This window comes from Charadrius vociferus, unplaced genomic scaffold, assembly GCF_000708025.1.
Source record: "Charadrius vociferus isolate BGI_N301 unplaced genomic scaffold, ASM70802v2 scaffold93, whole genome shotgun sequence".
Taxonomy (NCBI): domain Eukaryota; kingdom Metazoa; phylum Chordata; class Aves; order Charadriiformes; family Charadriidae; genus Charadrius; species Charadrius vociferus.
This window is the reverse complement of record NW_009647838.1, coordinates 1,212,064-1,239,794: the sequence shown is the minus strand read 5'-3', so window position 1 is coordinate 1,239,794 and position 27,731 is coordinate 1,212,064. Positions and strand designations below refer to the sequence as shown.

The 27,731-nt window shown below is 44.7% G+C and overlaps 1 protein-coding gene across 1 annotated transcript in view; it reads right to left on the bottom strand.

The window, feature by feature from the left end:
* Positions 1-27,731, bottom strand: part of MTUS2 (microtubule associated tumor suppressor candidate 2) — a 196,775-nt gene that overhangs the window by 3,932 nt on the left and 165,112 nt on the right. The window contains exons 7-13 of the mRNA XM_009882832.1: positions 21,116-21,182; positions 15,797-16,011; positions 9,206-9,311; positions 7,253-7,326; positions 5,582-5,680; positions 4,046-4,165; positions 1,314-1,411 (exon numbers count right to left, since the gene is read on the bottom strand). Coding sequence (XP_009881134.1) covers positions 1,314-1,411; positions 4,046-4,165; positions 5,582-5,680; positions 7,253-7,326; positions 9,206-9,311; positions 15,797-16,011; positions 21,116-21,182 — 779 coding nt within the window. The remainder of the gene's footprint in view (positions 1-1,313; positions 1,412-4,045; positions 4,166-5,581; positions 5,681-7,252; positions 7,327-9,205; positions 9,312-15,796; positions 16,012-21,115; positions 21,183-27,731) is intronic.

The following is a 27,731-nucleotide window of genomic DNA, read 5'->3' as shown; positions in this document are numbered from 1 at the left end:
CCCTGGCACAGGCTGCCCAGAGGGGTGGGGACACTCCTTCTCTGGAGATATTCCAAACCCACCTGGATGGGATCCTATGCAACTGCTGTAGGTGACCCTGCTCTGGCGGGGGGGTTGGACTAGATGATCTCCAGAGGTCCGTTCCATTCTGTGATTCTGTGTGATTCTGTGACAGGCAAGAAGCGAAGTGCTGCAGCCAGGGAGCGGAGGGTGCTGTTCGCCCCGCCAGAGGCAGGGAGCTGCAGCGCAGTGACGCCAAGCACCAAACCAGGCACCCTGGCTGCTGTCACAGGCGTGGAGAGAGACTGCCACTTCCACACCGCAATTCATCCAGCCCAAAAGCAGGTGTCTCAAACTGGCCTGGTGAACCAGACCTTAAAAATTCCTGGTTTTCCTCCCCAAGCACAGAAAGGCTGTAGATACCCACCTCAGACAGTGACATGTGTGTTACAGTTATTTACACTCAGGTGAGATGAAACGTAATTCTCACCCCAACCTGAATGTTAGCACAAGCAATGCTGCCTTTTTAAAATATCTGCATGCAAGAGACAATTTATTTTTTTTTTTTAAAGGCTGAATCATTAATAGAGGAGACACTAGAAAGACAAAAACTAAAATTAAATCAGAGAGGAGACGCTGACGCTTTAAAAAGTCAGCTAAAAATCAAATTGCATTTTAGGCCAATGGCATGATTTCTGGCAACCATGACAGCCAGTGTGTTGGGACAAGTTCAGCTCTAGCATCTCCCCCCCCGTACCCCTTCTGCCTGGGTCCAGCTGCAGTCTCTTGCCTTAAAGCAGGCTATAAAATCCCTGGGACAGACACTGTCCTACCCTTCTCTATTTCTGTACTACCTAACACAAGGAGCCTTGTCACCCTTATCAGGTTGTGACAAAGGTGCAAACAGACAGTGCAGATGAAGAAAACCCACCAGAGGATAACCCTGCCTGGGTGGTGATGGAAGGGGCATTATTATGATGACTCTGCTGAAATTGCCCCATTTCCCATCTTTGTTACCCACTGACTAACGGGTCTCAGGGCACTGACGCCAACATCAGAAGCCACTGGCAACTTCGCTCTCAGCAGCATGTCAAAATCATGGAAACACACAGAGAGATATGTGGCCCTCCTTACGCTAAAGTAAGCAAACCCTGATATAAAAAGGATTTTTTAATAAAACAAGCAGATGAGGACACTGATACACTTTCAGGAGGAAATAAGATTTTCCCCTTCTGAAATAAGCGTCATCCTTGGGCAGTTAAGATCTGCAGTCTCCTTTCAAGCACAGACGGATTGCAAATATCAGCACAAACCTTGTTATGACAGTATTTTGCTCAATTCTGGCTCTGAGTTCTTCGTTCTGCTGTTGCAGCATGGTGATTTTTTCTTCCAGTTTGAAATTTTTTTCAACCTGCAACAAAAGAAGGTTTGTGAAGTCTGAAGAAAGCCCAACACCTGATGCAAGAGGATTTGTTGTCTTTATTTGTCCCTAGAGCAAATGCTAAAATTTGAAGCTAGATGGAGGTGGTCATCTTGACTGCAGCTGAGACTGAGAGTTCTGACTCACACCACACCATACTGGTGAAGTAAGTGGGGTCATCAGCAGAGCACTGGCCGGAGGCAGAGCTGAACCAGCCCTTACTTCTAACTGAGGAAAAGGAGGGTCTTAGTCTTGTCCAGCGTAAACAAAACATCTTCCTCAGTGGTGCCCTGACAACTTCCATCCTTCAGCAGCCAGCGTTACCAGCCATTGTTGTGGACAGGGAGCTGGTGGCACTTGGGAAGCATGGGGATGCCACTCACTGTGGTGTGAGTGGTCAGTCTAGAGATGAAGGAGGAGTGCCAGGTGGTATGACGTGCATCATCCAGCTCAACTAACCTCATCAGACATAAACATCTGGTGTCCAACCTCTAGGATTATGATTCCCTGGTTATGGGGAGGAAAGAGTTACTCACCAGAGCAGATTATGCCCAGGAGCAGCATTAGACTGCTACTGCATTCACAAGAGGTGGGCTGCCCTTTGGAGACACTTGTCTCCACTGCTGGCAGTGTGGGCTTAAATGACAGGCTTAATCTACACATTTAACCTTAAGCTACAGTTAAATCAAATGAATCCGATCCCAAGCATAGGTAGCTTTTACTCAGGACAGTTCGAGGACAGAGTTTGAGGATGTCAATAGCAGTGTATTAAAACACCAGTAAGATGTTTATAGGTGTGTACCGCAGCCTCAGGTGCCCTGTTTTTCCCAAGTTTTGAATTTGACACACTTTATCACCTTAGTTCTTGGTTTTCCAGCAGTTTGACTTTTGCTGAATTCAACACTTTTGGAAGAAAACAAGATATCACGGGGTAACCTTATCTCTGTGTGAGCTCAGTTATTGAATTTCCCAACCTTTTATAAAGAACCAAAATATTGTGCACTGGAGTTTGCAATAACTCACACTTTATGGTGGGGGCATCAGTTTTATGCAGTGGTTTCCAGTCTATGCAGGTAAACATAAAGCATACTCCTGATTTTCAGATATTCTGGCCTAGCCCAGTATAATTTGTTAGAGCAGAATAAGGATTCTGGCCCTGTTTTGAAATGCTCTGAGAGAGTAATCACCATCACAGGTACCCTTTTTGCTTTCCCAATAGTTTCAATAAGTAGCAGCTATGCCAGCATGAAGCATGGCAGAAGATCTGCGTACCTCCTTCCCTCTCTCCACTGAAACCCTCACCCTATACCACCCCTCTCCTGCCACCTTCATTTCCAGACTCCCATTCAGTAGACAAGGAGCCAAGCCTGACCCCATATTTGAAAAGCCCTGCTGCTCCCTTATGAGGCACCCCATCTTTCAGGGCATTTGAAGATGCCCTGTAGATGTTCTGGCACCTAGAAACGTAGCTCTTTAAAGAGAAAGCAGTTGTGTCTTTGGACCACAATAGACCCAGTGTTTTAATGTAATACAGGGCAGGAACAGGACCGTGTGCTCATATGTGGTTAATTAGCAAAAGCAGCTAAATGACCAGGAACTATGTAGGCTGTTGTTTGGGATTATTTTTTTTTTTTCAATATAACACTACAGTGCATGTTTTCAGTTGCTGGCTTTGCTCCAGGAGCAGCGTGTTGGAAGGAGCACAGTTAACAAGCCTCAGTTGTAAAGAGGCACTTTTCTCTACTTCCACTTACTCAAGCATCTGTTCAGCAAAATAATCATCAGAGATCTCAAATTTCCCCGTAAATGGAAACAAATCTTGCTGAATGCCGTGCTGAACCAGCTGTTCTGGCTCCCCAGCTGAGGCAGTGCCTCATCCTGTCACCACATTGTACGTTTACTGTCACTGTAGGTTATGCCTTACGAAATCAATCCCCTTTCCAACAAAAAAATGTAATTGATGGTGAACTGGAGAGTTCTTCGTTAGGGACCGCCACAAGCAAAGGATGAGAAAACAGCATAGGCTGCAGAAAAGCATTACTTTAGGGTTGGAGAGACTTTTCTTAGCATACGCCTTGCTAGGGACGGCTTGCTGAATATTGCTAAGTCATACTCACAGCTGGGAGCTCCCTAAATGCCTGCACAAGCAGCAGCAAGACACACACGGCTCCATCTTCCTCCACTTGCCTTCTCCAGCCCTAAATGGTTACCTGAATCCTGTAGGGATGTATGGCGCAGACTGGTGTACAAAATGAAGCCCTGGACTACTACAAGGTTCCCCTTCTTCCATTCTTCCTACACCACTTGTCTCACCGTCTAACGTAACAAGATGAGCAGGAATTGCATGAAAAAGCAATACAGATCAACGGATGCGGAGGAGAAATCAAGGGTATCATGGGTGCTGAAGGGATGGGAAAAGATCCCATTTCTGAGTGAAAACCTGAGACATGGTATAGTAGAAGCAGCTATGTAGGTTGACAATATATAGCCATTTATGAACCTCTTATACTGTGCCTTGCCTCAACATCATGTGTTTTCTCATCTCTTTTAAGTTAATTTGCTGTAACCAAACTTTTCTTTTACTAACTTTGTGAAATTTCCTCTGGAGGAAAAATGACAACTTACCTGTTTTTCTAGCTCCATAATCATCTTCTCCTGTTGGTGAATCTGATGGTTCTTCATTTCCAGAACATGTTTTAAGCTCTTCAGATCTTCTTCTAAGTGCAGATATGGAGCTCGTACAATCTAGGAAATATATCAGTGATTTGGGTATCTGTCAGCCATAAATGCATCTTCAGCCATAAGATAGTTTCCTCAACGCACCCAGTGGTTCTGGAGTCTCAGTGATGTGAAAACCACCTCCACCTGGGCCTCTGCAGCCCACCTGAACCCTGATGTTCTCTCTGAGACCATCCCTTTGGCTGGATAGCCAATGGTACCTTCCTTTTGGCCAGCCTCATGGATAGAAGAATGAGATGCCGGGTTGTTCAGCAACCTCATTCCTACTCCTGTCTTGGGAACCGCATGAGGTGTTTTATGATTGTGCAGGGATTTTGGCTTGGGAAAAGTACAAACATGAAGCTGAGGAAACAGGACAAGGCGGGTGGAGGTGAAAACTACAGTGCTCTGCCTTGCCTGCACCACTGCATCACAGCGGCTGTTAACAAAGCCACTGGTGGGATCTGGTGGGAAAAAGTTCCTACTCTACTCAAGAACATCAGATGTAGGGGATACTAGCATTCAACCCATGGGCAAAAGATGTGCTCTGAATTATACTGATGAAATACTGTTGTTGACTTAAGCTGTTCTGGATTTTTCCCAGTGAACTGCCTGGTGGTACTTGGCATTAACATCACTGTGACACAGCAGAATTTGTCCTTTCATGTAAATTAAATACTGCGGAGGAGGTGGAAAGGGACTGATAGTACCTGTTTCCCATGGCCAAACCTGTTTCAGACATTTGCGCTCCTTTCCTAAGGAGTTCTCTCACCTAAAGTCACTGAGCCCCTTGCTCACCCCACTATTTTCATTCTGTCCCCTCTGTCATGTTGATACAGCTGCCCAGGGGGTTGTGTTGTGAACACAACGAAATGCCCCAAGTTAAAAGAAAAAGCTTTTTGGAGGGTCGTTTCAGGGTTATTTCATTTCAGATAAATAATTACAGTGTGTGTTTACTCACACACTGTAAATAAACAGCATGGCCCCAATAGACGGCAGTTGAATAATAATTTCATATGACAGGACTGTCCCCTGCAAATCCAGAAAAAAATGAGGGAATACAGAGGACATCAAAGAAGTTGGTTCAGAAGGCACCAAAAAAGAAACCTGAATGTGACAAGACAAAAAGTAAAGAGAAAGAAAGGAAGAAGGGAAAGAAGAATTGACAGCAGTAAGGACATACTAGACGGAGTTAATGAAATGTCTTGGAAACAGCTACAAATGCTGGGTGAAAGAATAAAGGAAAAGAAGTAAAATCAGAAAATGATGGACCTAGGCTAAGATTTCTGACTCCTCATCAGTGCTCAAGATTCGGAGTTTTGGTTGGGATCTGCCCCCCAGTCCCTGGGGTAAGGAACCCATTGCCATCCACTGAATCGCGTGATGTGAGTCATACTTAGAAACATGTATCTTGATGACTGCATAGTTATATTTGCCATCTACCTTCAATTGTTCCTCGGTGTTTTTCTTCAGAGCCTCTTCAAATCTGTCTGCTTTGGCCTTAAGAGATTGGTTCTGGAAGGTGAGGGTGTCTATCTGGTCCTGGAGGGGAGACACATCAACCATGTTATCACCCTTCTTACATTCATATAAGTCAATCTGCACTGTGAAACCACCAGGGGAGCTGAACGAGGCTTAGAAACCCCTGCAAGGTGGGATTTTTTATGTAAGGCCACTTGAGTGGGGTTTTTGATAACCCAGTGCCTCGGGGAATCCTGAAATCCCTACAATGCCTGTGGCTGGCTGACACTGGCTGGCCCTAGTTCATGAAATGTCTTTGATGCTAAATCACCCCATCACCTTGGGTTGGATGAGAATGAGCAGGTCCTTCCCTAAGAGAGCTGGCATTTATATCACAGGCATGAAAGAGATCATTTATGTTGTCCCTAGAGTCTGAATGAGGCGGTAGGTACCCCATCCTTGCTGCCTTCACCTTTCTAGGTTTCTAGCATGGTAACAAGCAAGTCAGTGGTGTGGACTTTAAATGATCATCATTTCATCTCAGAGCTATACACAGGAACAACACGTTATTTTAATCAACCATATTTCTGTTACCATCAAAGGGATTCCTTTTACCTCTCTACATACAACAGCTTTAAAAGCCACAGTTGCTGTGAAATTGGTATTCTTATCTTTCATACATGAAATTTCTTGGCTGTAACATTACAGCAGTGCTTATTGCAAAACTGCCGACATGCCTCGAACTGTCACAGCCGCATGAGGAAGGGACTGGCAGTTGCTCTGTGCAACAGAATGTGCTAGTCAGGAGGGTTAAAAATTGTAATTCATCTCTGCCTAAGAAATCAAACAAAGCTTGCATTATTTGCTGTGGCATCTTTACTTGTTCACACAAGATTTTCAAACTTCGCATGAATCACAGGGGCATGTTTCTGCCCTCCACTCCTTGGGATTTCTTCATCTAGAGAGTGAGAACAGCCCGGAGTTATTAGAACGACTGAAAAAGCCAAGATGATCTTGACCTTCGTGTTAAATAGTGGAATGTGGGAGATGTGATGTGCAGGGCTGATCCTGGCCAGCCACAGCCTGGCTGCACAGCAGTGCCAGCCCTGGGGCATCCCTCATCAGGGACCGCATTGCCCTTCCATGGGAATGGAGCACCGCACGACCGGCTCTCCCACCTTCAGGCAGTGGGAAAGAGTAGCACAGGCACAGGGCCAGGCAGGGAGAAGCGAGCATTTGTGAGCCCCAGGGGCACCTGCTGGAGGGTACCATGTAGACAAGGTGATGCTCACAGCCAGGGAAGGTGCTGGAGCTCTCCCCACCCTGCAGGGAAGAGCTCGACTTTGCTCCTTGTGCTGGACCGGCAGCCAGCAGGGTCAAAAGGACATTTCTTTGCTTTATCCAGGTGCCTTTTCCTCCCTTTGCCCTCTCTTCTCTTTTAGGTAGTTAGTATTTTGCTGAACCAGCCAAGGGAAAAACCTGAAGGGGCACCTTTGCTGTTAGATCCCAGTTTGGACAGGCAGAGGACAAGCGGTGCTATAGCTGGTAAGAAGCAACAACCTGGTGCGCTGGCAGCTGGACGCGGGGCTGGGGCTGACCCATCAGCTGCTCTGCAACGTCGTTACAGGGGTGCGAAATAACGAAGCTGCTAACCTGGAGTGACAGCCGTAGTTTTTCAAAATTCTCTTCTAATTGCGCCTTTTCCAGTTTGTGAGCAGTATTCAGTTCTGGGGAAGATACACAGAGATGACATTGCTAGGTGAAGTCCAAGAGCACAGACATCGTGAGCCAAGAGCAATTCGGGATGCAGCTTTAGGGCATGGAGATTGAGTAGGAAACTGGCAGTAATATACTCCATGACTCTAGGCAAATTTTTTTGAGGCTCAGGATTTCCTGATCTTTCACTGGTTGCAGGTAACTCTATTTCTACCTGAACAGATTCTGTTTTTTTCAGAACTGCTCAGATTTCCCAGCTTTCAGGGGCTCTGATCTGAAAAGGGTCAGTCTGACAACGGGTCATTTATCAGTTTGGAGTGAGCATCCCCAAATCAAAGAGTTTTAAATGAAATATATTTAAAAGCTTGGGTTGCAGTTTCTTTGGGGAGATAGAGAGGTGCAAAAACGCAAAAGACAGTGCCTTTCCAGGAGCTATGGCAGATGACCTGTGAGGTTTATTCCATTACTGAGACTGACCGAGCCCAAAGAGAAAAAAAATCCTCTATTTATATTACATGATTAAAGGTTTCACTACTGGAACAACTCACCCTGGACTTAATAGCCAAAAGTTTAATATCCAAAATGGAATACATTTTAATCTCTAAACCAATGGCATCAAACTGTCATTCAGTACAGTAGCAGCATGTACCTTTTTAGTATATGAACACTATTTTTTCTGTCTTTACCGCCAGCCCAATGGGGTTTTGCCCTCTAACTATTGCTGACTAGCCACAATGACAGCAGTAATAATATTATTGTTCCGGTGCCACACACTATTGGGGTTTTGCCCTCTAACTATTGCTGATTAGCCACAATGACAGCAGTAATATTATTGTTCCGGTGACACACACTACAGTGCAGCTGCTGCAATGCCTTTTCCATGCACAGGAGGGCATTTCATACCCACTCTAGGAGCAGGGAGCACAAACTTAGGCCACCAGAGCCTTGATAAACCACTGCCAAGTTTTATTATCAGAAAATACTAACAAAAAAACGGACAGATAAGCATATCCTCAAGCAAGGAACAGCTTTTTTATTATTATTTTCAAAATTGTGTATGTTAATTAAAATATCGTATGCTAGATACCATCTCTGCCTACAGGAGAGGGGAACAGACTGTTCTCAGCCCAAGCTATGTTCTGGACTATGTCTCTAATTGACACAGTGCAGAGCTAAGCAATATGGTTTGGTATGGGGAAAGCTGTGGGAAAAGCTGCTAGAGCTATTTAAAAATTAGACCTTCATGCTTACGTGTAAAAAAAAAAAAAAAAAAGAGGGAGATTGTACAGATAACTGTTAAATGTCAGCTAAAGCATATACAAAGACATCTATTTAGATACTGAACTGGTAGGGAGGAAACGGCTCTTTCTGCAGCATCAAATCCCATGGAAAAGCCATAACGTAAAATAAAGATAACAGTGCTGAGGTGCAGATTTGCAGCAGCGTGTGGCTTTGGTCTGCTCAGCATGGCCAGACTTTTGCTACTGAAAATGATGAGTCTTGTTTTTAAGAAGCAGTGTAGGCATTTAAGCACCTAAATTCAGAGATGTTCAATGAGCTCTGGCCTCCTGAGCACCTAAGGATTAGGCTCTTGAGAAAAGTCTGTGTGAAGTGAGGTGGAATTTGGACTCTATATGCAGCAACCCATGGAGAAAGCCTTATCTTTGGCCCAAAGACCCCTCAGATAGTCTCAGGTCCAAGTTAGACGCTGTACACAGTGCACACAGCTCTCCCTCACCCCTAGCATGTACCTGGTGAAAGCACTAGACCAACACAAATTTTCTGTATCATCTGCTCTGGAGGAAGAAAATCCAGGCTTACACAATCTCACTACAGCACTAATTCCTGCTCTGGAATCGTTCTGTAGCCATTGATTTGTCTTTGGCTTACCTTGAATCTTCCAGTCATTCTCATCCTGTAGTACTGTAATAGCAACTATGTGGTTATTTTCCAACTGTAACATCGCAGCTTCGTGTGAAGCTGTGATATCTTCCACCTGTTCCAACGACAACAAACGGAGAGAGACACGGACACATGATTAGACACGCTGTCGCACACTGACAAACCACTGCTAAAGAACTCCAGTAATCTGGAAACACTAAAGGCATCGACTGAGCGTGACACTTCCAGCACCTGAGCCAGTTTTATTCATTACGAAACAGGCATGTTGACGCCTTCAGGGATAGTGTGTAGTCGCTGCTGATAGTATTTTTGTTCTTTTATCTTAATGGTGATAAAAGAGGTACATAAGAAAGCGAAAGGCCAAAAAGCCCTTAAGCAAAGAAGCCATTTATAAAATGTTCAGAAATCTCAACATGACATTAATCTACATTATCTTAATGACCCAACTCCCTCTGATGGTCAGATAAACACGCACAGTTCTGAGCCATCCTGGCTTTTGTCTTCACAACACTTTGCTGCAATGATTTTTATTGTAAGATCGTGAATTAACTTCCATGGAAAGTGCCTATGAATTATTCACAGTTGTAAAATATTTATTTCTAGAGAAACATTGACATTATTATCAGCGGATATGTAAAATGAATTGCAATCTACCACACTTCTACTTGAAAAAGAGTATCCTACACAGTCCTTAATACCCAAATTCCTATAGCCTCTTGAATTGTGTATTTTGAGTCCCCATCCAATAAGACGATGAAAGATATGACAGCACCTTTTTCATTTCATTTCCATCTTAACATGAGGAGGAACTTCTTTCCTTTGAGGGTGGCAGAGCACTGGAACAGGCTGCCCAGAGAGGTGGTGGAGTCTCCCACTCCGGAGACATTCAAAACCCGCCTGGACACCGTCCTGTGCAACCTGCTGTAGGTGACCCTGCTCTGGCAGGGGGGTGGACTAGATGATCTCCAGAGGTCCCTTCCAACCCTGATCACTCTGTGATTCTGTGACTGCAGACACAAGAGTTTGCAGGTTGGTGTGGAAGTAACCAAGATGACAGTGAAGCCACAAAACCTTTTCCTGCTGTCACACTGAGGCCAGAAAGAGGTCCTGCTACTGCAGACCGCTCAACAAACTGCACCGCACGGCACATAGCCGTCACGGGAGCAGGGGATGCAGCTGGGAGAGGGCTGTGGGGCAGCCTGCATTCCTGTGCACCCGATGGGTTTGGGACTCCTTCAGTACATCGCTTGTTGCTGGACTTGGCTAAAGGCAAAGCGAGATCCCTAATGATGGCGGTTTGATACGCATCATTAAAGAAAATGCAGTGAAAAGTTGTGATCGAGGTTAAGTCAATGGTCCAGAGCAGTTTCTGAATGCAATGCATTGACTTGCTTTTCTGTGTTTTGTAATCACAGTGATCTTATTCCCTACATTTAACACATTCTTTGTGATATCTGGCAATTCAGAGGATCAAACTATTTCACTTTTACAGTGAAACAGCTGTTCATTGCAAAGTGACTTGACTTCAAACAGCTTTTTTGCTCACTGTTATGTTATATAGTAGTAGAAATGGCTGAGCATGTCTTGACTGGAATAAACGTTTCACTGCATCTAACTGTCAAACATATATGTTAGATTATCCAACAGAAGCAAAATTTCCAACTGTATTGGAGAAAGCGCAATCTTAGAATAAGAGACAGGCATTTAACATGGAACTTAAAGTTATCCAAACTCATTTTCACAATAATGTGGGAGACAACTCAGTGGTGAAGAACTGTTTGCAAAACAACGGGGACTCAGCCTGCTGATATACTGCATGAAAGAGCAGGGAAAGGGGGGCTAGGTGACTCAGTGGGCTACTAATGGGATAGGGACTACACTTGACTTTTCCCAGAGCACAGTGTCCTTGTATATGATGTCTGTGTGCTGAAACCTCATGAGCATTGCCATGTTCTTTATCTCGCCCTTGCTTAAGTCTTTATTCGTACTCTAATTGCTTCTCAGCTGAGCAGCACCCCATAGGAATGATTACACTCAACTCCAATGCCTTCAGAAGGTGAAGGGGTCTCCTTTTGCCGCCACCATCCTTGGCAGGTTATTTATCTATAAAGCCAATTAAATATGTTCCAAATGGTCTCCAGGGATTTTTCCATTTTCTGTATGTGTCATATCCACATCCCACATGACTCTTTAATCTTCCTGTGTGAACTCCTGTCTGCAGTTTTTCATAGCAGATAGTCTACTTCGCACTGGGAATTGGATCTCTTGGATATTGATTCCAGCTTTGCCACTAACTTACTCTAAAGGCTTGATCAACTCAATGACTGTCATGGTTATTTCTGGCTAAAAATGAAGCTCAGGTCGGATTTTTAAGGTTTAATAAAGTAAAATCAGGAAGAAGCTCTAGTGGTAGAAGTTCAGTAAGTTGGTGGACAAAACAGCTCGATCTCAGCAGCTTACGTGAGAAACAGTGGCAAGCCAGGATCACAGTCTTTACTATGCAAGGAGATACGAGAAATCTTGGGATGCATTGGCATACATGACTGGTTTGTGAGGATTTTGGCTCTCATGCTCTGCTACGCTGAAAGAGCTGCCTCACCTCCTCAGAGACAGATGAGCCTCCAAAATGTGACAGCTGTGTACCCAAAGAAACAACAGCTATTTTGTGCAAAAGTAAAAGGTGACTGCAGCAATACAGTGCGGAAGACTGAGTTGTGACTAGAAACCATGAAGTGGGATGACTAACTTGCAAATTAGATGGGTGGATACAGAAATACCTGCAGATCCACAGTGAAGAGGATTTTGCTACTGTTATTGCCTTCATGAACACAAGCTCAAAATTACCCGGCACAGACGGACAGCTCAAGGTCAAGGCTTTTCTCAGACCCAGTGTAAGAGCTCTTTAGCTCATGGGTTAGGTGCCTCTGGTCTAACGCTGGTTGGGACCAGTGCCAGCACAGCAGTGTCAGAGCTGAACGAGACCAATCCCTCGAGCAGGTTTGCTTGTTCTGGCATGCTCTGAGCCGGGCACTTCTCCTCTTCTTCCGAGCAGGGGAAGGAAGAACCAGAGGATGAGAAACCCTTTGGGTTAGCAGCTCTTAGGGATCCTTATTCCTTATGCACCTTGGTTACTAGACTAAAAAAGTTCTCCTTCTCCTTGGCCAAGAAACATTGCTGGTGAGCAGCTTGCCAACCTGGCCTGACAGCCTCCTCTAATCCAAGAGCACTTGGCGCGGGATTGGGTGCATGGCGGAGTAGGAATTCAAAGGGAAAACCTGCTAAAACTCATCATGAGATGCTAAAGGAATCACAGATTGAAAAGATGGGCTTGAACTCTGAGATACTAGGGTCACAGCAGCACTTTCAAAGCAGTGGAGAAAAATGTGTTATCTTCAGTAATTCAGGGAACAAAGAGCTCTGGAGCAAACCAAATGGCTGGAGGAGAGAGAACTATTTGCCCGACAGAGGGAAAGATGTGTTTCCATTGTTTCTGGGTGGTGATGAATAGAATCACAGTAGATGAGAACATGAGAAAAATAAGTATACTTCTAGTCAAGTCCTACCCTTTCTTGCACTGATCAATTTGAGGGGAAAAAAAAGCCACCATCTGTTCTTGTGGTCCTGGAAGCTTGCAGAAACACTTCAAAGAGTAACAGAGATAAGCTATCTCAGCAAAAAATTAACTTGCAGAACAAATTGCTTCACAAATGCTAAAGCCTGGCGATCCAGAAGAGGCAAGGCTTGCAGCTAGAGCTAATATCTTCCACTAGGCAAACTGACACACTGACACAGTGAAAGGAAAAAAAAAAGCCAAGGCTTTTGGGAACACTACCCCTCCTTCATATCAGAATGCAAAGCAGAAAATTTGAGGGGCATTGCAAGAAAACCATCTCGCATAAACTGAAATCAGAACCAAAAGACATGGCTTATCTGTGAGCATTTACAGGGGAAGATTTTGAAAAATCTGGTTTAGAACACAAAAACCTATTTGGCAGCACCTTTGAAAATCAATGCACTAACAGAAAAAGGTAGTTTGTTCGGGACAAACCAACCCAGTCAGATAAAGCCTTTGTATTGCATGTTACAAGCCTGCAAATCAGTAACAACTAGCAGCCACAGCAATTAAAATAGGTAAAATCCAGCAAGAGTTCTTCAACACCCTCTCACCCACTGAAAAATCAACCAAATTGTCCCCAGGGCAGCAAGCACTCTGGGGCACAAGCTGGGCCGCCATGTGTCTGACACGGCTGTCTGACCCACATGCCAGCAAGGACCACGCTGTGCCCAGCCCCGGCACACCACTGGTGTTACACAATAAATCTAACACCAGGCAGCTGTGACATGAGCGACATAAAACTGTCACCAACTTGGTTTGTATTTGCCTTCCCATCCCAGGAGTGTTTTACAGTACATCAAGTACAGGCAGTAAATGGTGTCATTTCCCTTTTTACAAACAGTTAACCTTAAGGACAGCGGGCTGCCATCTCTGCTATGCTGTGTTTGTGCTCAGTGCAGGTTAGCCCCTTTCCCTGGCTCCGGGAGGTAAGCTACGGCCACACAGTGCTGCACCAGCCTTTACCTCTTAAATGATCTAAATTAGCTCAAGCTCAGGCTCTACTGATGGGGCTGGTTTGCTTCTGAGCCCACAGCTAGCGCTGTCATCATCCTTGGGAACTGCACGGGGCATGTCTGTGCTCCGCACCCCACCGCAGTGCCTGCTGTCAGCTCACATCCCAGGCACGAGCAGGGGGGAACAGCAGCTCCAGAGCCTCGGCCACAGGCTCCTGCTTCAGGAAGCATCCCGAAAATGCATGCTGGAGATACCCTGGGATACAGAGCGTGCAGACATAAAACCTTCTCCTCGATCTTTGGTTACATCCATCCGTCTCACAGACCACATTTGCACTGCACTGTTGCTGCCAATTTACACTGCCTCAGAGAGTGAAAAATTCACCTCCGCCACTTCCAGCTGCCCTGGGCATTGCCGAAATCCCCAGGTTGGAAAGAACGATGCTGGCAAAGAGGGGGTCTGTTGGCTGGGCTCATGTTTACAGATAACTGGTCCTTGCGCTGCATCAGACATCTGTGGCAGCAGGGGCTGAGGCATGTCGAAGCCCGATGGCACAGATTGTAGAGAGCACCCGAGTGCGGCAGATAACCACATGAGAAAAGCCCTCACGAACTGTGGTGCTGGGCAATGGGTTAGTGCTGGAAAAATCAGAACTGTATCTGTTGCTCGCTGAATACAAAATGAGAAAAGGCAAGGTAAGGGCATTATTACCATCATCCAGAACAGGATGTTCTGCCACCATGTGAGAGGTGCCCATAGGTGAGTGTTTGTTCACTCCAGCCATTAAAAATAAGACTAGAGTGGCTGCATGTGAGAGTATTCCTACCTACACATAGAAAGCAAAGCAGGGAGAAACACTTGGGATGTACAATCTAAGAGATTAGACTGAACAGTGGAGCAGAAATCAGGGAACCCAGAGTGTATCATAGAATCGTAGAATGGTTTAGGTTGGAAAGGACCTTGAAGATCATTGAGTCCCAATCCCCCTGCCATGGGCAGGGACACCTCCCACTTAGACCAGGTTGCCCAGGGCCACGTCTAGCCTGGCCTTGAACGCCTCCAGGGATGGGGCCTCAACAACTTCTCTGGGCAACCTGTTCCAGTGTCTCTCCACCCTCACAGTGAAAAATTTCTTCCTAATGTTTAATCTAAACCTGCCCTCTTCCAGTTTATATCCATTCCCCCTCGTGCTGTCACTACATGCCCTAGTAAAAAGTCCTTCCCCAGCTCTCCTGTAGGCCCCCTTTAGGTACTGGAAGGCCACAATAAGATCTCCCTGGAGCCTTCTCTTCTCCAGGCTGAACAGCCCCAACTCTCTCAGCCTCTCCTCATAGGATCATCCTCATGGCTCTCCTCTGGCCACACTCCAGCAGGTCCATGTCTTTCTTATGTCAAGGACTCCAGAGCTGGATGCAGTACTCCAGGTGGGGTCTCACGAGAGAGGAGTAGAGGGGCAGAATCACCTCCTTTGACCTGCTGGCCACAGTTCTTTTGATGCAGCCCAGGATACGGTTGGCCTTCTGGGCTGCAAAATCACCTGCTTAATGTATCACATGCTCAATGTTTAGGCTACGTGTCGCATGGGCCCTATCACTTTGCTGTACCACCCTTTAACTAGCATTGCAAATAATGATGGGCAGGACTCTTCTGGCCCTACCTGTGTTGAGCAGATTCTTGTTCAATTTATATGAAACCAAGGGTTGAACGTAAATTTACTACAACAGGTGGGCTGGGGAGCAAGTATGCGTGGGGACCAGAGCTAGTCTTAATATTTGAGTTGTAAAACATCTGGAAGCATGTGAAGACAAGACATGGCAATGTAATACGCTACTACGTAGAAATACCAATAGGAATAATAGGGAGGAAAAGCAGTAAAGATAGCCAGGAATATATTTTTCCAGTCATCAGTTTGTTACCAGTGTCTTCATGTTGGACTGTTCAACATGTTTCACTACCTTAACCCACTCAGGATTGTCACGGTCTGCTCTTCAAAGGGAACAGAGACTGACCTGATCCTGATGCTGCAATTTGACTTGCTCCAGCTGCAGGCTGTGCTGCTCCTGCAGGCTCTCCTTCTTGGTGTTGTACTCCTCCTGCAGCCGCTGCTCCAGCGCCTGCAGCTCCTCTTGCTGCCGCCTTCGAAGCTGCTTCCCCTCCTCCTCAAAGCGCCTCTCCAGCTCCTCCTTCTCGCTCTGTAGTTTCTTCCGTCTCTCTGTGTTGAGGGCTGTGGAGACAAGATTGTACAGTCAGGCTCTGAACAACTCGTGAGCAAACAGTGGCATTGCATCTGTTTGTACACTGCTGAGCGCAGTGGTTCTCGCTGACTCTGGGGCTACCATGAACCTCAGCCATCAACAAGCTCTCACTGTTGCTTCTCTCTGTCCCGCTCGCTCACACACACATACACACACACTTTTGTTTAAATAGAGGCACTGGCAGAGTATGCAAAAGCCCATGAAAAACTGGGATCTTACTAGTAATAGTAATAGTAATAGTAATAGTAATAGTAATAGTAATAAAGCAGGGAACTCCATGGACCTTTAGGGTGACTGGATGTCCCTTCCTGGCCAGCACAGTCTTGGATCCACAAATTGAGGCTTTGGGGCTTTTACTTTGCCTTGTATATAAGGAACAGCATGTGAAACAATCACTTGACACAAAGCTTTTCAACTGGGATAGAAGATTTTCCTTATCTCCTTCTCTCAAGCCACAGTCTTGGCTAAGTCCTCACTTCCAGTGATGTGCCAGGAAGGCAGAAGGTGCCTGGGCTCTGAAGGCGCATCCTGTGCACGTTATGCAGGAGGTGTGATTGACCACTTGACCAGGAGAAGGAGACGGATCTCATACATCCCATTTTCCAGCTGTTAGAATATGCTCACCCCATAAACCTGTCTTTCACACCAGCTCCATCAAGGACCTCTTGAATCCATGAATGCACACTTGCCTAAAGTATTTTTATATTCAAACCAGTATCTTGTGTGCTTCACGGAATGAGTGCAAATGAAAGGCTGGTACTGAAGGCAATCAGAAGATGTGAAATTTTTACTCTTGTGAACTAACCCAGTGGCCGAATTCACAGCCATGTCTACATCTAGCTTCAGGAGGTGCAACTCCAACAGTTCCATGAAATCAAGGATATTCAGCCTATTTCCCCATTTGGTTCCTCACCTATATTGTGCCCCGGGTCCCATACAGCAGTGTCACAAACACCGTATCCTTGGCCTTTTGCTTTGCTAAAGAATGGTTGCAATCAATCCAGATATTGAAGACGATGTAAGTTGGACAAGGTCAGCGAAACTACATAAAGAGAGCAAGTTGGCTCACTTGCAAAGATCTAACAGGTATGAAGTTATTAAAATCATCATTGACCATAACATTCAGAACGACATTAGGGAAGAAGAGATGTGTCTTCAATGGCACTGCTAGACCGTCGTTCTGATTTAGACCCCAAAATTATCACCTTTTGAATATAACACTTGTATCAGCCACTCTTCCTTTGCCTTTCAAAATGCATGTGCTATGCACAGACCCGTATGGCATTGTAAACTGGTGAACTGGAAGCAGCTGCCTCACTGGGCAGACAACTTCTTCATGTTTCAAATATATATCTATCCTATAACCATATATTTGCTCAATATCTGTCAAACTCTCTTCTTAGACAGGAGATGGACCTTTGGGCCTGGCTCTGCTGGGACAGGAGTAGCAGAAGGTGACACCTGTGCAGCCCAATGCAAGGTCTGTGTCTCCCTTACCCGGCTGGGAAGCAGGAACCAGTGTGGGAGAGCCCACCTTGCTGGAGCCAGCATTTAACCAGATGTGACTTCAGCAGGTGGTTCTGGTGAACCAAGCTGAATCGCCTCCAGCAGGACCCCGACAACAGATGCCTGAATTTTGCTTTTGGGCATCCAGATATGGATACTGTAAAAGTGAGCTCCTCTTGTAGAAAAAAAAAAAAAAAATCAGTAAGAAAAGTTATTTAAGTGTATCACTGACATGGAACAAGACAAACAGAGCACAACTGCTATCAGCTGCTGTTGAGAAGAGCTACACCCTGGTTTTCTTTTTCCTTCTCTGTAGGTATTTCAATTGCCGCTTACAGGCTGGAAATGCCTCTGACATAACACGCCATTTCCCAGGATGACAGCCTGCTGAGTTAAATGAGAGCAGCTGCCATCGCTTCCCCATTCCCCGAGCACCCAGTGGCTTTTACGGTGTGCAACAAATGAGCAACACCCACTTGGGGCTGGGCTGGGAAGGTGAGGGAAAGGGAGATGTCACTAATGGATTGATCCTTCCGCACAAACCCAGCCTGGGTCGCAGCAGAGCCTCCCCAGCCCTGGACCTCTGTATTCAGGGGGGTAACTCCCGCGGGAACCAGGGGGGTGGCGTCATGTGGCCTCACGCAGGGACCGCCTGCTTCTGACGTGAGAAATGGGCTCTTCGCCATGCAAACTCTGTGCTTCCTCCTGACCCTTCACTGCAGACAAATCACAGCCACTTCACTCAGGTTAAGGGTCCTCTGGCTGAGAGGCATTTCCAGGAGGAGGAGGCACACAGGGTTTGGCTTTCAAATTCTCACAAACACAGATAATACAAATTTTAAACTTGACATCTGATCGTATTCCATTCACCTAGGTTTTTATGCATCTCTATACCTCCTCTCAACTCACTTCACGTGTCATTTGTCTGACAGCAAAGGAGCAGGTAATTCTGACATTCAATTCCCATTAGTTTGAAGGGAAACAGCTGGTGTTCAAACCCTCTTTGTTCCAGGAGTCTCAGTGTTGCCGTTGAAAAGTGCTTACATTTATAATTTATAAAGATGGGTGTCTTGAGTGTAGAGCGATTGCTTGTCGTGTTTTTCTAGCCTTAGTATTTCTAGAAAAATACATGAGCAAATCTTATTGCGTAAAATATCAAGTCCCTCAGCGTTTATAGAGGCCACATTCCTCCTCAGGGCTGGGAAAGGAGAAGCACTTTCCTATTTCACTGCAAGTTGCTTTCAGACGAGGCACGATACTTCAGAGGAGTGCTGGGGCAAAGGTGGACAGTTTTAGCTGAACCTGACTATTTTGCCTGGCTTCCAGAAGGATGCAAGTCTCCCTAGGCTGTTTTACACATCCTCCATCACTGCTATTGCTTCAGCGGTGGTTTTTTTTACCAAAAGAGATTTCCTTAAAAATATATTCTGATTTTTTTTTTTGAACAGTGGATTATATCTTGCCATTTCATTGCTTCATATAGCAGAATCCTGCAGTTTTTGTTGAAGCTAACAAAGACTGTGGGCTTTCAAAACCAAGCACATTCAGCCCCTAAATCATAATTCTGAATTAGAGCTATTGCCTAAACCACTAAATGTTGAACACACTGCCTGTATCAACCCTGGCTAGTCCAGCTTTGGTTTACTGATTCATCCAGGCATTTGCATCAGTGAGTGTGACATGGTGAATTTACACATGAGAAATCAGGAATTTCTGACCAACACCCTTGCTATTTAACTGGACTGGTTATTTTTGAATTACTGAGACACTGCCTATCAAAGTGACTGAGATATTTTCCCTATATTTCTTCATAGAATCACCTATGATCGCTGTTGTCAAATAAATGACTGTTCCATTCTTTATTCGCATAAAGCTTGGCAGAATACATACAATATTGTACAACATACAGATTCATCTGATGGTGAGACCAAAATAACCCTCCTATAGCACAGGTGGGCTTCACGTCTCCAGCAGCACCGAGAGCCCCAGCTTGCACTGCTTTAGAGACAGCAGAACCACTCTCATGCCCCTGGCATTTGCCATTTCACCTTATCTACAGATTTAAACCACTGGTTGTTTCACAAAATTTAATTGTATAATTTCCTTCCAAAGGAAAACAGACTGTCCAGCAATTTTTGACTTACATTAAAAAACATGCACATTCACCTTCCATATGTATGGATACATACATTTGTGCTACTGATGAATTTTTTCACATCCTGCCGGAGTGTAATGCCTGCACACGTTCATCTTTTGTCCATCCCTACTGGGAGTCCTTCTACCTGGGCATGTTACGTCTCAGGGTTGTACAGAGAGGATTACCTCCAACAAGCAGGACAGATCACCAGCAACTAAACAGCCTCTGCTCAGCATCTCGGTGTGTCCCAGAGTGGTGGCTTGCTCAGTAAGAGGTGGCCTGTGATGGCTGCTCTCCAGTAAACATGCCCACAGGACCACTGAGGAAAGGACTATCTCACAGCATCTTTCCCCTCTCTGAGAAAGAAAGCACGTACACATCCATGGCTGATCTCCCTTCTGAAGCAGGACAGCTCAGCTGAGATCTCAGACTGCTTTTCCAGAGGATTTGGGGTTCTTACCAAAACTGTCGCCATTTAATCCATCAGGACTCAGTTTTGTGCAGAGGAGGTATCTATTGCTGCACGCACAAGAGCAGGGGCAAGGGCAGGCAGTGCAGTGATCTCTTACAAAGTTCTCCGGCAAAACCACCAGTGATTCGTAGTCACTTCAGCTGTACAAACATGGTATAAATGGAAGCAGAGCTCTTTATCTCCAGCACTGTACCTCTCTTTACTTCCCATGTCACCACCACTTGCAAAAGCACTCATGAAAATGAGCAAACCTAACCCACTAGAAAGGTAGGGCTTTCAGATGAGAAGTGGGTATTCAATGGAAAGCTTCAGATGTGCCCTGCCTAAAGAATGCACCAGTGGCAACAACTCCTCTGTGAGAGCTGTGGAGATGCAGAAGACGGATGATGGCAGGCATCAAGGAATAAGTGGAAATGCTGTTTTCCTATTGCTGCAGTATGTTTTGGCCATGGGGACAATAAAGCTCTCTGTGAAATGATGAACAGACAAAAAAATTTGCTTTTTCCATCTTTCAACCAGGAAGACACCTGTCATTAATAAGCAAGTTCTCAGCCTGGTGTCCTTCAGTTTGTAGCTGAACTGCAAAACATGCAAAGGTACGTAAGCAATGCAGTCACCATGCACCACAACAGACCCGACTTCCCACTTCTCATCACGCTGTGCTTTCTCCTTGGCAATGACAGACCATAGCTTGAGAACAGAAGCTATGGATTTATGAAGAACCATCTATCTAGTAAAGATGATGCACAATTAGCTCCAGTGTGTGTGGTGATGGACCCACCTCCACAATAAAGAGATAAAATCACAGTTCCCTTCAAAGCCACAAAAACCCTTGCCACTGGGCTTCAGAAGACACTTCACGTGTACACAGGTTCCCCAGGACCAGGTCACAGGGAATAACTGCTTTTGTGTAAGGTGAGAAAATCACTGTTGTTACCACTTTGCTTGTACTACTTACCAACTTCATCCCTGATCTTTGCAAGCTCGACTCCTAACTCCTTTATTTTCACAAGGGCATTTTCATTCTGTTTAAGGAAAAAGAGAGAGAAATATGTATAGTCCCCAGGTTTACCCCACATAAGCACTTTCACATGTTCATTTAGTAAAGCAGATTAGACTGATTCCTCAGACCTTTTGTTTTTGGGGCGGGGGGGGAATGGATTATAATGAACTCATTCAGTTTTTCAATCAAGCTTAGGAGCCACAACTCATTGGCTACAAATACCTTGTATCTCTGTGAATGCGTGTACACACACTCACATGCACAGGACAACACAGAATACTCTATTTACTCCTGTGTATCTAAAAAGACATTTGTATTTTTCTATCCTTTTGTGTTTAATCTGTGTAGCATTTATGGCTGGACTGCATGTACAAGATGATTTTATTAATTCTGTTAAAACACTTTTGTCTATTTATGCCTGCATTTAAGCACCTCCAAACATAGTAATATGCTCACACAGTCAAATTTGCAGAGCAGATTAATGTATTTACACCGTTCTAGGCATGGTGGGCATACCCACAGAGACACCACTAACGGCCTGACGTTCATGCCTATTCCCACATTTATTTCTGGTATTTTATTGTCTGTAAAGGACAAGACCTCCTTTCCTTGACCTGTCTCAAAAGAAACCTGAATACTTAAGGAATTAAAACAGATGAGCTGGCCAAAGGGAAATTAAAACATATTTAGGTTAACAATGCTAAGGTGTTATTACTAAAATGCAAGGCCTTTGGCAGCAGGTATCTCATGAGTGCTGTACAAACTGATAAAAAAAAAGCCTCGGGAAATTCTATTGGAGTTTGGTTTAGTACAATAAATCTTGGCATAAGGGTTCAAGCATAAGGGCACTTTAAATTGGAATGTAACCTGAATCACATTAGGAAGAAGACAAAGGAACATATCCTGCTGGCAAGATCACCAATGATTAGGAAAACCAGATCAGGCTACTATAAATAAGTCCTAGGTTAGAAAAGATCAAGAATCTTTAAAGGACACTATAGAAAAAGCATATTCAAGAGAAAAGGTGGTGTAGCAGCAAATGGAATTCGAAGGAGTCCTAGAAAGTAAATCTTTCAGTAATAAGCAACCAAGGCTAATAACATTCTAGGGCACAGATAGGATTAGTTCAGCAGCAGGACACATAGCAGGTAGGAAAGCAAATTAGTTCTGTCTTACCAAAATGAAAATGGAAAAAAAAAAATATTTCAGAGCCTAATGTTTCTGTTTATTTTTCCTGCATCTAATTTTTAACCCTGTTAAGAGCTGTAACACAACAGCTTTATTTTTGGTAACACCAGGAAATTGGAATCTGGACTTTCAACTAATCCTTTACACACTGCCCTTCTGGGACGCTTTCTACCAGATCCAAGGGAGGCACCTTCCGGCAAGTTTTGCTGTAAATGGAGCCATTAACTGAGTTGATTTGAGAGTCTGGGGGGCCTGAGGAGAACCAGGTGATGTGGGCATCTTTCTTACTCAGTTATGGGAAGAAGCCAGGCATGCAAGGCTAGGCTCCTCCGAGCAGCCAGCTCCATACACTGCTGAGTAATGCACAGGGCATCGTGTGCCAGGACTGCAGTCTACAGTCCTGACTGACTGCATTAGGCTCAGAATAATAATCAGGTTTTGGTTTCGGTTTTTTTTGTGTTGTGTTTTTTTTTTTTTTAATAAATATAAAAGCTATGAAAAAAGAAAAAGGTCCAGATAAATATAGCCTGGTATTTTAAAAAAACATAGGGGTTCACACAGATTCCCAAACCAGCAGTCTTACAGAGATAAGGCTTCCCTTTTGGAGAACATCACTGCATCCACCCCTACCGCCTGTTTAACTCACCAGAGTCATTTTAAGAAGTGTTCTTGAGAGATTGCCAGGACTGGTGCCCTTGAAGGTACGCACACAGGGATATACTGGATACGGGACTTGCAAATTGGAAGCACTCACTCAAATTACCAGCTCCCACTACTTGAAACAAAAGCCATTTAAAGCAAGGGAGCTCCGTATAAACCACTGCCAGCACCTACAGACCAGCAGAACTTGGTGGAATTGTTACTATTCCACTTACATGAAGAAAGTGAAAAGCAAGTAAGAAAAATTACACCTTACAGGAAAAAAGTTGTTAAAATTTTGATGCCGCATAAGAAATATTACAGACTTCTTTTTTTTATGTTATGTTTTATGTTAGATAAGCTTTGTCCTACCCTTCAGGACACTTGGCGGTGAGACCCTCTCCAGAGAAGTGGAGAATCGCCATGGTACCAGCTTAAAAATGCTATCCCATAACTCAGGCGCCAGCATGGACACCACCCCACTAGGACAGCGGACCTCCTGGCTGCCTCACACCACGCTGGGGCTGTGGTTTCTAGAGCAGCCTCTGGGGATACCTCGAGCAGCTGCTGTTGGCACAACTCACTCACAACTTCACTGTCACGTGCCTGCCCTGCCAATACATCTTGCATTGTATTTTATTTTGGTTAGAGCTTTCTGACTGCTCTTCAGGACCTGATATTTATGTTTCCTGGGAGGTCAGATGTGCAAGGGCTGCCCTCAGTGTCAAGGCCTCTTTCTCAGAGGGTTCTTTTAGGCAGCAATAGCACGAGGCCTTATCTTCCTCTTCTGCAAGAGAGGCAAGGTGTAGTTTTGGCTAATCATTGTGTCAGCCTCATGGTCTCCAGGATGCCCAGTGAACTTACAAAATCCCTGATATTTTCTGTTACTGTAACCTGCTTTGTCAGCGTAACGTGATAGGTTTGGACAGCACATGTTCTTGAGACCAGTGTAAACGCGATGCTAATGCAAAACGAAAAAGCCCCTCCTCGGTATCATCAATGTGGCTCTGCAGATAACCAGCACTTCAGCAGCAGTGCAGCCGGGGAACTGGGAACTCCACTGCTGAGGGAACCAATTGTTACAGTAGACCAAAACTGGATCTGACATGAGACTGTAAAGCTATCAGGTCCAATGCTGCAATTCATATAGGTCTGATGTCAAAACATCAAAGTAACTAGAAAATTCACAAGCATGCAAGGAAAAAACTGCTAAAACAGATGTATAGGAAGCCAAATTAATGGGATATCCCACTGAATGAATCAATCTTCATTAACATTTATCTCAACAAAGTTTGAAAGAGAAGACAGAGTAAGCAGGAACCTTTGTCGCCTTCCCAAGAGTTTTGTGTCTAACAGGCTCAGCATATCACAGGAGCTCTGTAGGCGCCCTTCGCTAGGCACCAGTTGGAGTACAGCCATTGAGGGTGACCAACTATGGGCCAAATCCAACTCAGGTTTAAAAAGGCTCAGTGACCATACTAATGACACAGCAGTTTCCCGTGGGTGAAAAGGTCACAGACACTGTAAGGAGATTGTGCAAATATCTGGCATTTCAGTGTGGCGGTTAAATGACAAGTGAGAAAAAAATTGCTTTTATGTGATTTGGGATTAATTTTTTTTTGGCCAAAATGTGAAACCAAAACAGTGGCTTTTGTACAAATTAAAATGTTGCATTTATTTTTCAGGTAATTTTAATGAATGATGGATTTCATTGCTGCTTGGAAAGCTGATGAGAAAGGTATTCCATTGGCTGTATCCCAAGAAATGACTCTGATACTGAAGTAATTTTCATAAAATAAAACTACGCTCATGATGGAGATGAAGGAAACCTTCCTCATATCTGTACTCTGCAACGCAATGGTTAAATCTTCTGTCTGGAATATGTCCCATCTCCTCAGACAGAAAGAAAAACAGAATGGAATGGGTAGAAGGATATGTTTGAGCTGTGCTTAAACCACTGCTCTGTTGAATAGAAGACACAGTAGCAACTCTTTTTCCTGTCATCAGCTATATGTCATACAGACCTCCCGATATTTCTGCTGTGAAAGGCTCAGTGACAGACTGCATTTCAGCAAGTAAAACAGACACTGAAAATGGCACTTATGTATTCTCCATTCAGCTCAAAACTCCCTGAGGACAGACTGAGGTATGACTTATACTGGTGCAAAATCTGAGCAGCTCCAGAAAAACTGGCAGGTAGTCAGGCAGGTAGACTGAGAGGTAGGAAGGAAGGAGGAATTCGTCCTTTTAAAAAACAGTGGCCAAAACTTAGCAGTGTGATTCAGAAAAAATCTGCAGATATAGACTTAGATGTAACTGTGTGTGAGGACCTGGAAAAATAGCTTGGTAAAAGATACCACAATACAGGCCCGAGGATGGGCAAGATGCCGGTGTTGTACAGATAGACTAAGAAGGGACAAAGGCTTGGGAGAGCGGAAAGGCTCTGCTTTAATTGCATGGAGCTCCAGCTGACAGCTAGACATCCTGGAGGAGACATCCTCAGGAGACAGGTCAAGATTTTACTTTGGACCAGGAATAGTTGTGGGATGGAGAGGCAGAGTTGAGGTTTGCTTTAGAGCGTCTCTGAGAACCGCAAACTACCCGAGAGATACTACTTCATTAGAAATGCTAATTAATTAAACCTCCAGGTACTTATTAACAATAGGTAAGCAATAGTAGATCCACTGCACAAATGGGTCAGATCAGACAAGGAACATCAAAAAATTGCCCAGACCCACATAGGAAGTCAACTACAGCTAGGAATTAAACACAGGAGCATGGAATTATCTCCCCAAATCAACATCTCCCCTCCCTGCCAACATATGTGCTTGCTTATATTCTGAGGTCCAAATATAGGTACAGTATCTCCACAAACACTTCCCAGCTCTCTACGATACCTCCCAAAAATATGCACTGCACACAGGTGCTCTGTGGCACTTGTTATTAAAAATGCTCCGTCAGAGTAGCTTTTCTGTATCAAATGCTTTGAAAATATTAAAAAAAAAAAAAAGAAAGGAAAAAGACTGACTGCAAAAGGTGCTTAGTCACTGTTGTGCTTTGTTCAGAGTTCCCTGGGGCAAGGGCTTATATTATAATTGGAAAGAGAAGCATATACATTGGGAATACTCTTGTACCAATAAATATGTCAGATGATACTTGTAGAAGCAATAACCGAATCCCACTGCAGCTGATGTTCAAAATGATCTACAGTCTTCCTTCAAAAAAGAGGTGTTCTAACACTGCTGTTTCAATCACGCTGGCTATCAGGTAATCCTCCCTCATAATACTCTTTAGGTTAAAGTTTACAAGCACCTAGATATCCCCCACTGACTGTACTTCAACAAGTTTTATATTTAGCCATACATTTTTTCTTAACCTGCTTAGCAGTGTATCTCAAGTTATATTTGAATATATTTAGGTAAATGGGAGACTATCAGCTTTTCAACAGACCAAGTAGATGAATATTTCTAAAAGCCAAACTCTAGCACAATATACTGCACAAGCATGTGTTTCTGCCAAGATATTTTCTATTAAGCAAATTAAATGCATACGTTCATTCTCTCCCTCTTCTGTACATACTTAAAATCCAGGCAAATATCCAGAAGAATAACGTGAAAAGCTATGTGTCAGAAATGTCCCACAACCTCTCTCGCACACGCTGATCTCCTGCTACCTGTAGCTACATACTTACCTCTGCACCCGACCCATTTTGGTGCCCGGGAGTTTGCTTGGTTTAGATGCACCCTGACATAAGAAAACATGTAGTTTTGCCTTGTCTCACTTATCCTAGAGCAGAGGATGACTCCTCCGTCAAAAAGGAGGATCATTATAAAATCATAGAATTGCTAAGGTTGGAAGGGACCTTTAAGATCATCAAATCCAACCATTAACCTAATCTGACAAAACCACTTCTAAACCATGTCCCCAAATACCACGTCTACCCTTTTTTTAAACACCTCCAGGGATGGCGAATCCACCACCTCCCCGGGCAGCCTATTCCAATGATTGATAACCCTTTCAGTGGGAAATTTTTTCCTAATATCCAACCTAAATGTCACCTGGCATAACTTGAACCCAGTTCCTCTTGTCCTATCACTTGTCACCAGGGAGAAGAGGTCAGCCCCCACCTCTCTACAACCTCCTTTCAGGTAGTTGCAGAGAATGATAAGGTCTCCCCTCAGCCTCCTCTTCTCCAGGCTGAACAACCCCAGTTCCCTTGGTCATTCCTCATAAGACTTGTAGAGAGGTACAACCTTAGGACAGCCAGAAGTTGAATAATGTCTCTTCAAACTTCCAAACTCTGTGCAAGCTTCCTTTACAACTTGTACTCCACGGGGTTATTAAAAATGTATGAAAAGCACAGCAATAAATCAAGCCAGCTGTTACTACTGGTCCCTCCTTGCTTCACGAAAACTCAACCCTTACATTGAGACTGCAGGATAAAATTATGTAAGGCACTGCAGTGCCTGTGCAAGCGACAGCTAGACTTGTCCCTGGTGAACCGGAGTTCAGCGCACTGTAAATAAGTCCGGCATCGCTCCCCTCTCCGCCGCCCCGGGATGCGCACACACCGCCAGAAGCAGCAGCACAGGCTCCATCACGGTAAGGGCCACCCTTCCTGCCCCTTCCCTCCAGGAGAAAAAGAGGCAAAAGTACCGTCTCGTCCTCGCACCGAACGCAGGAAAACCCCTTGGAGCAGCATTTGCCCATCCTGGCAGGACCGTCACCAGCCGGACCGCCACCC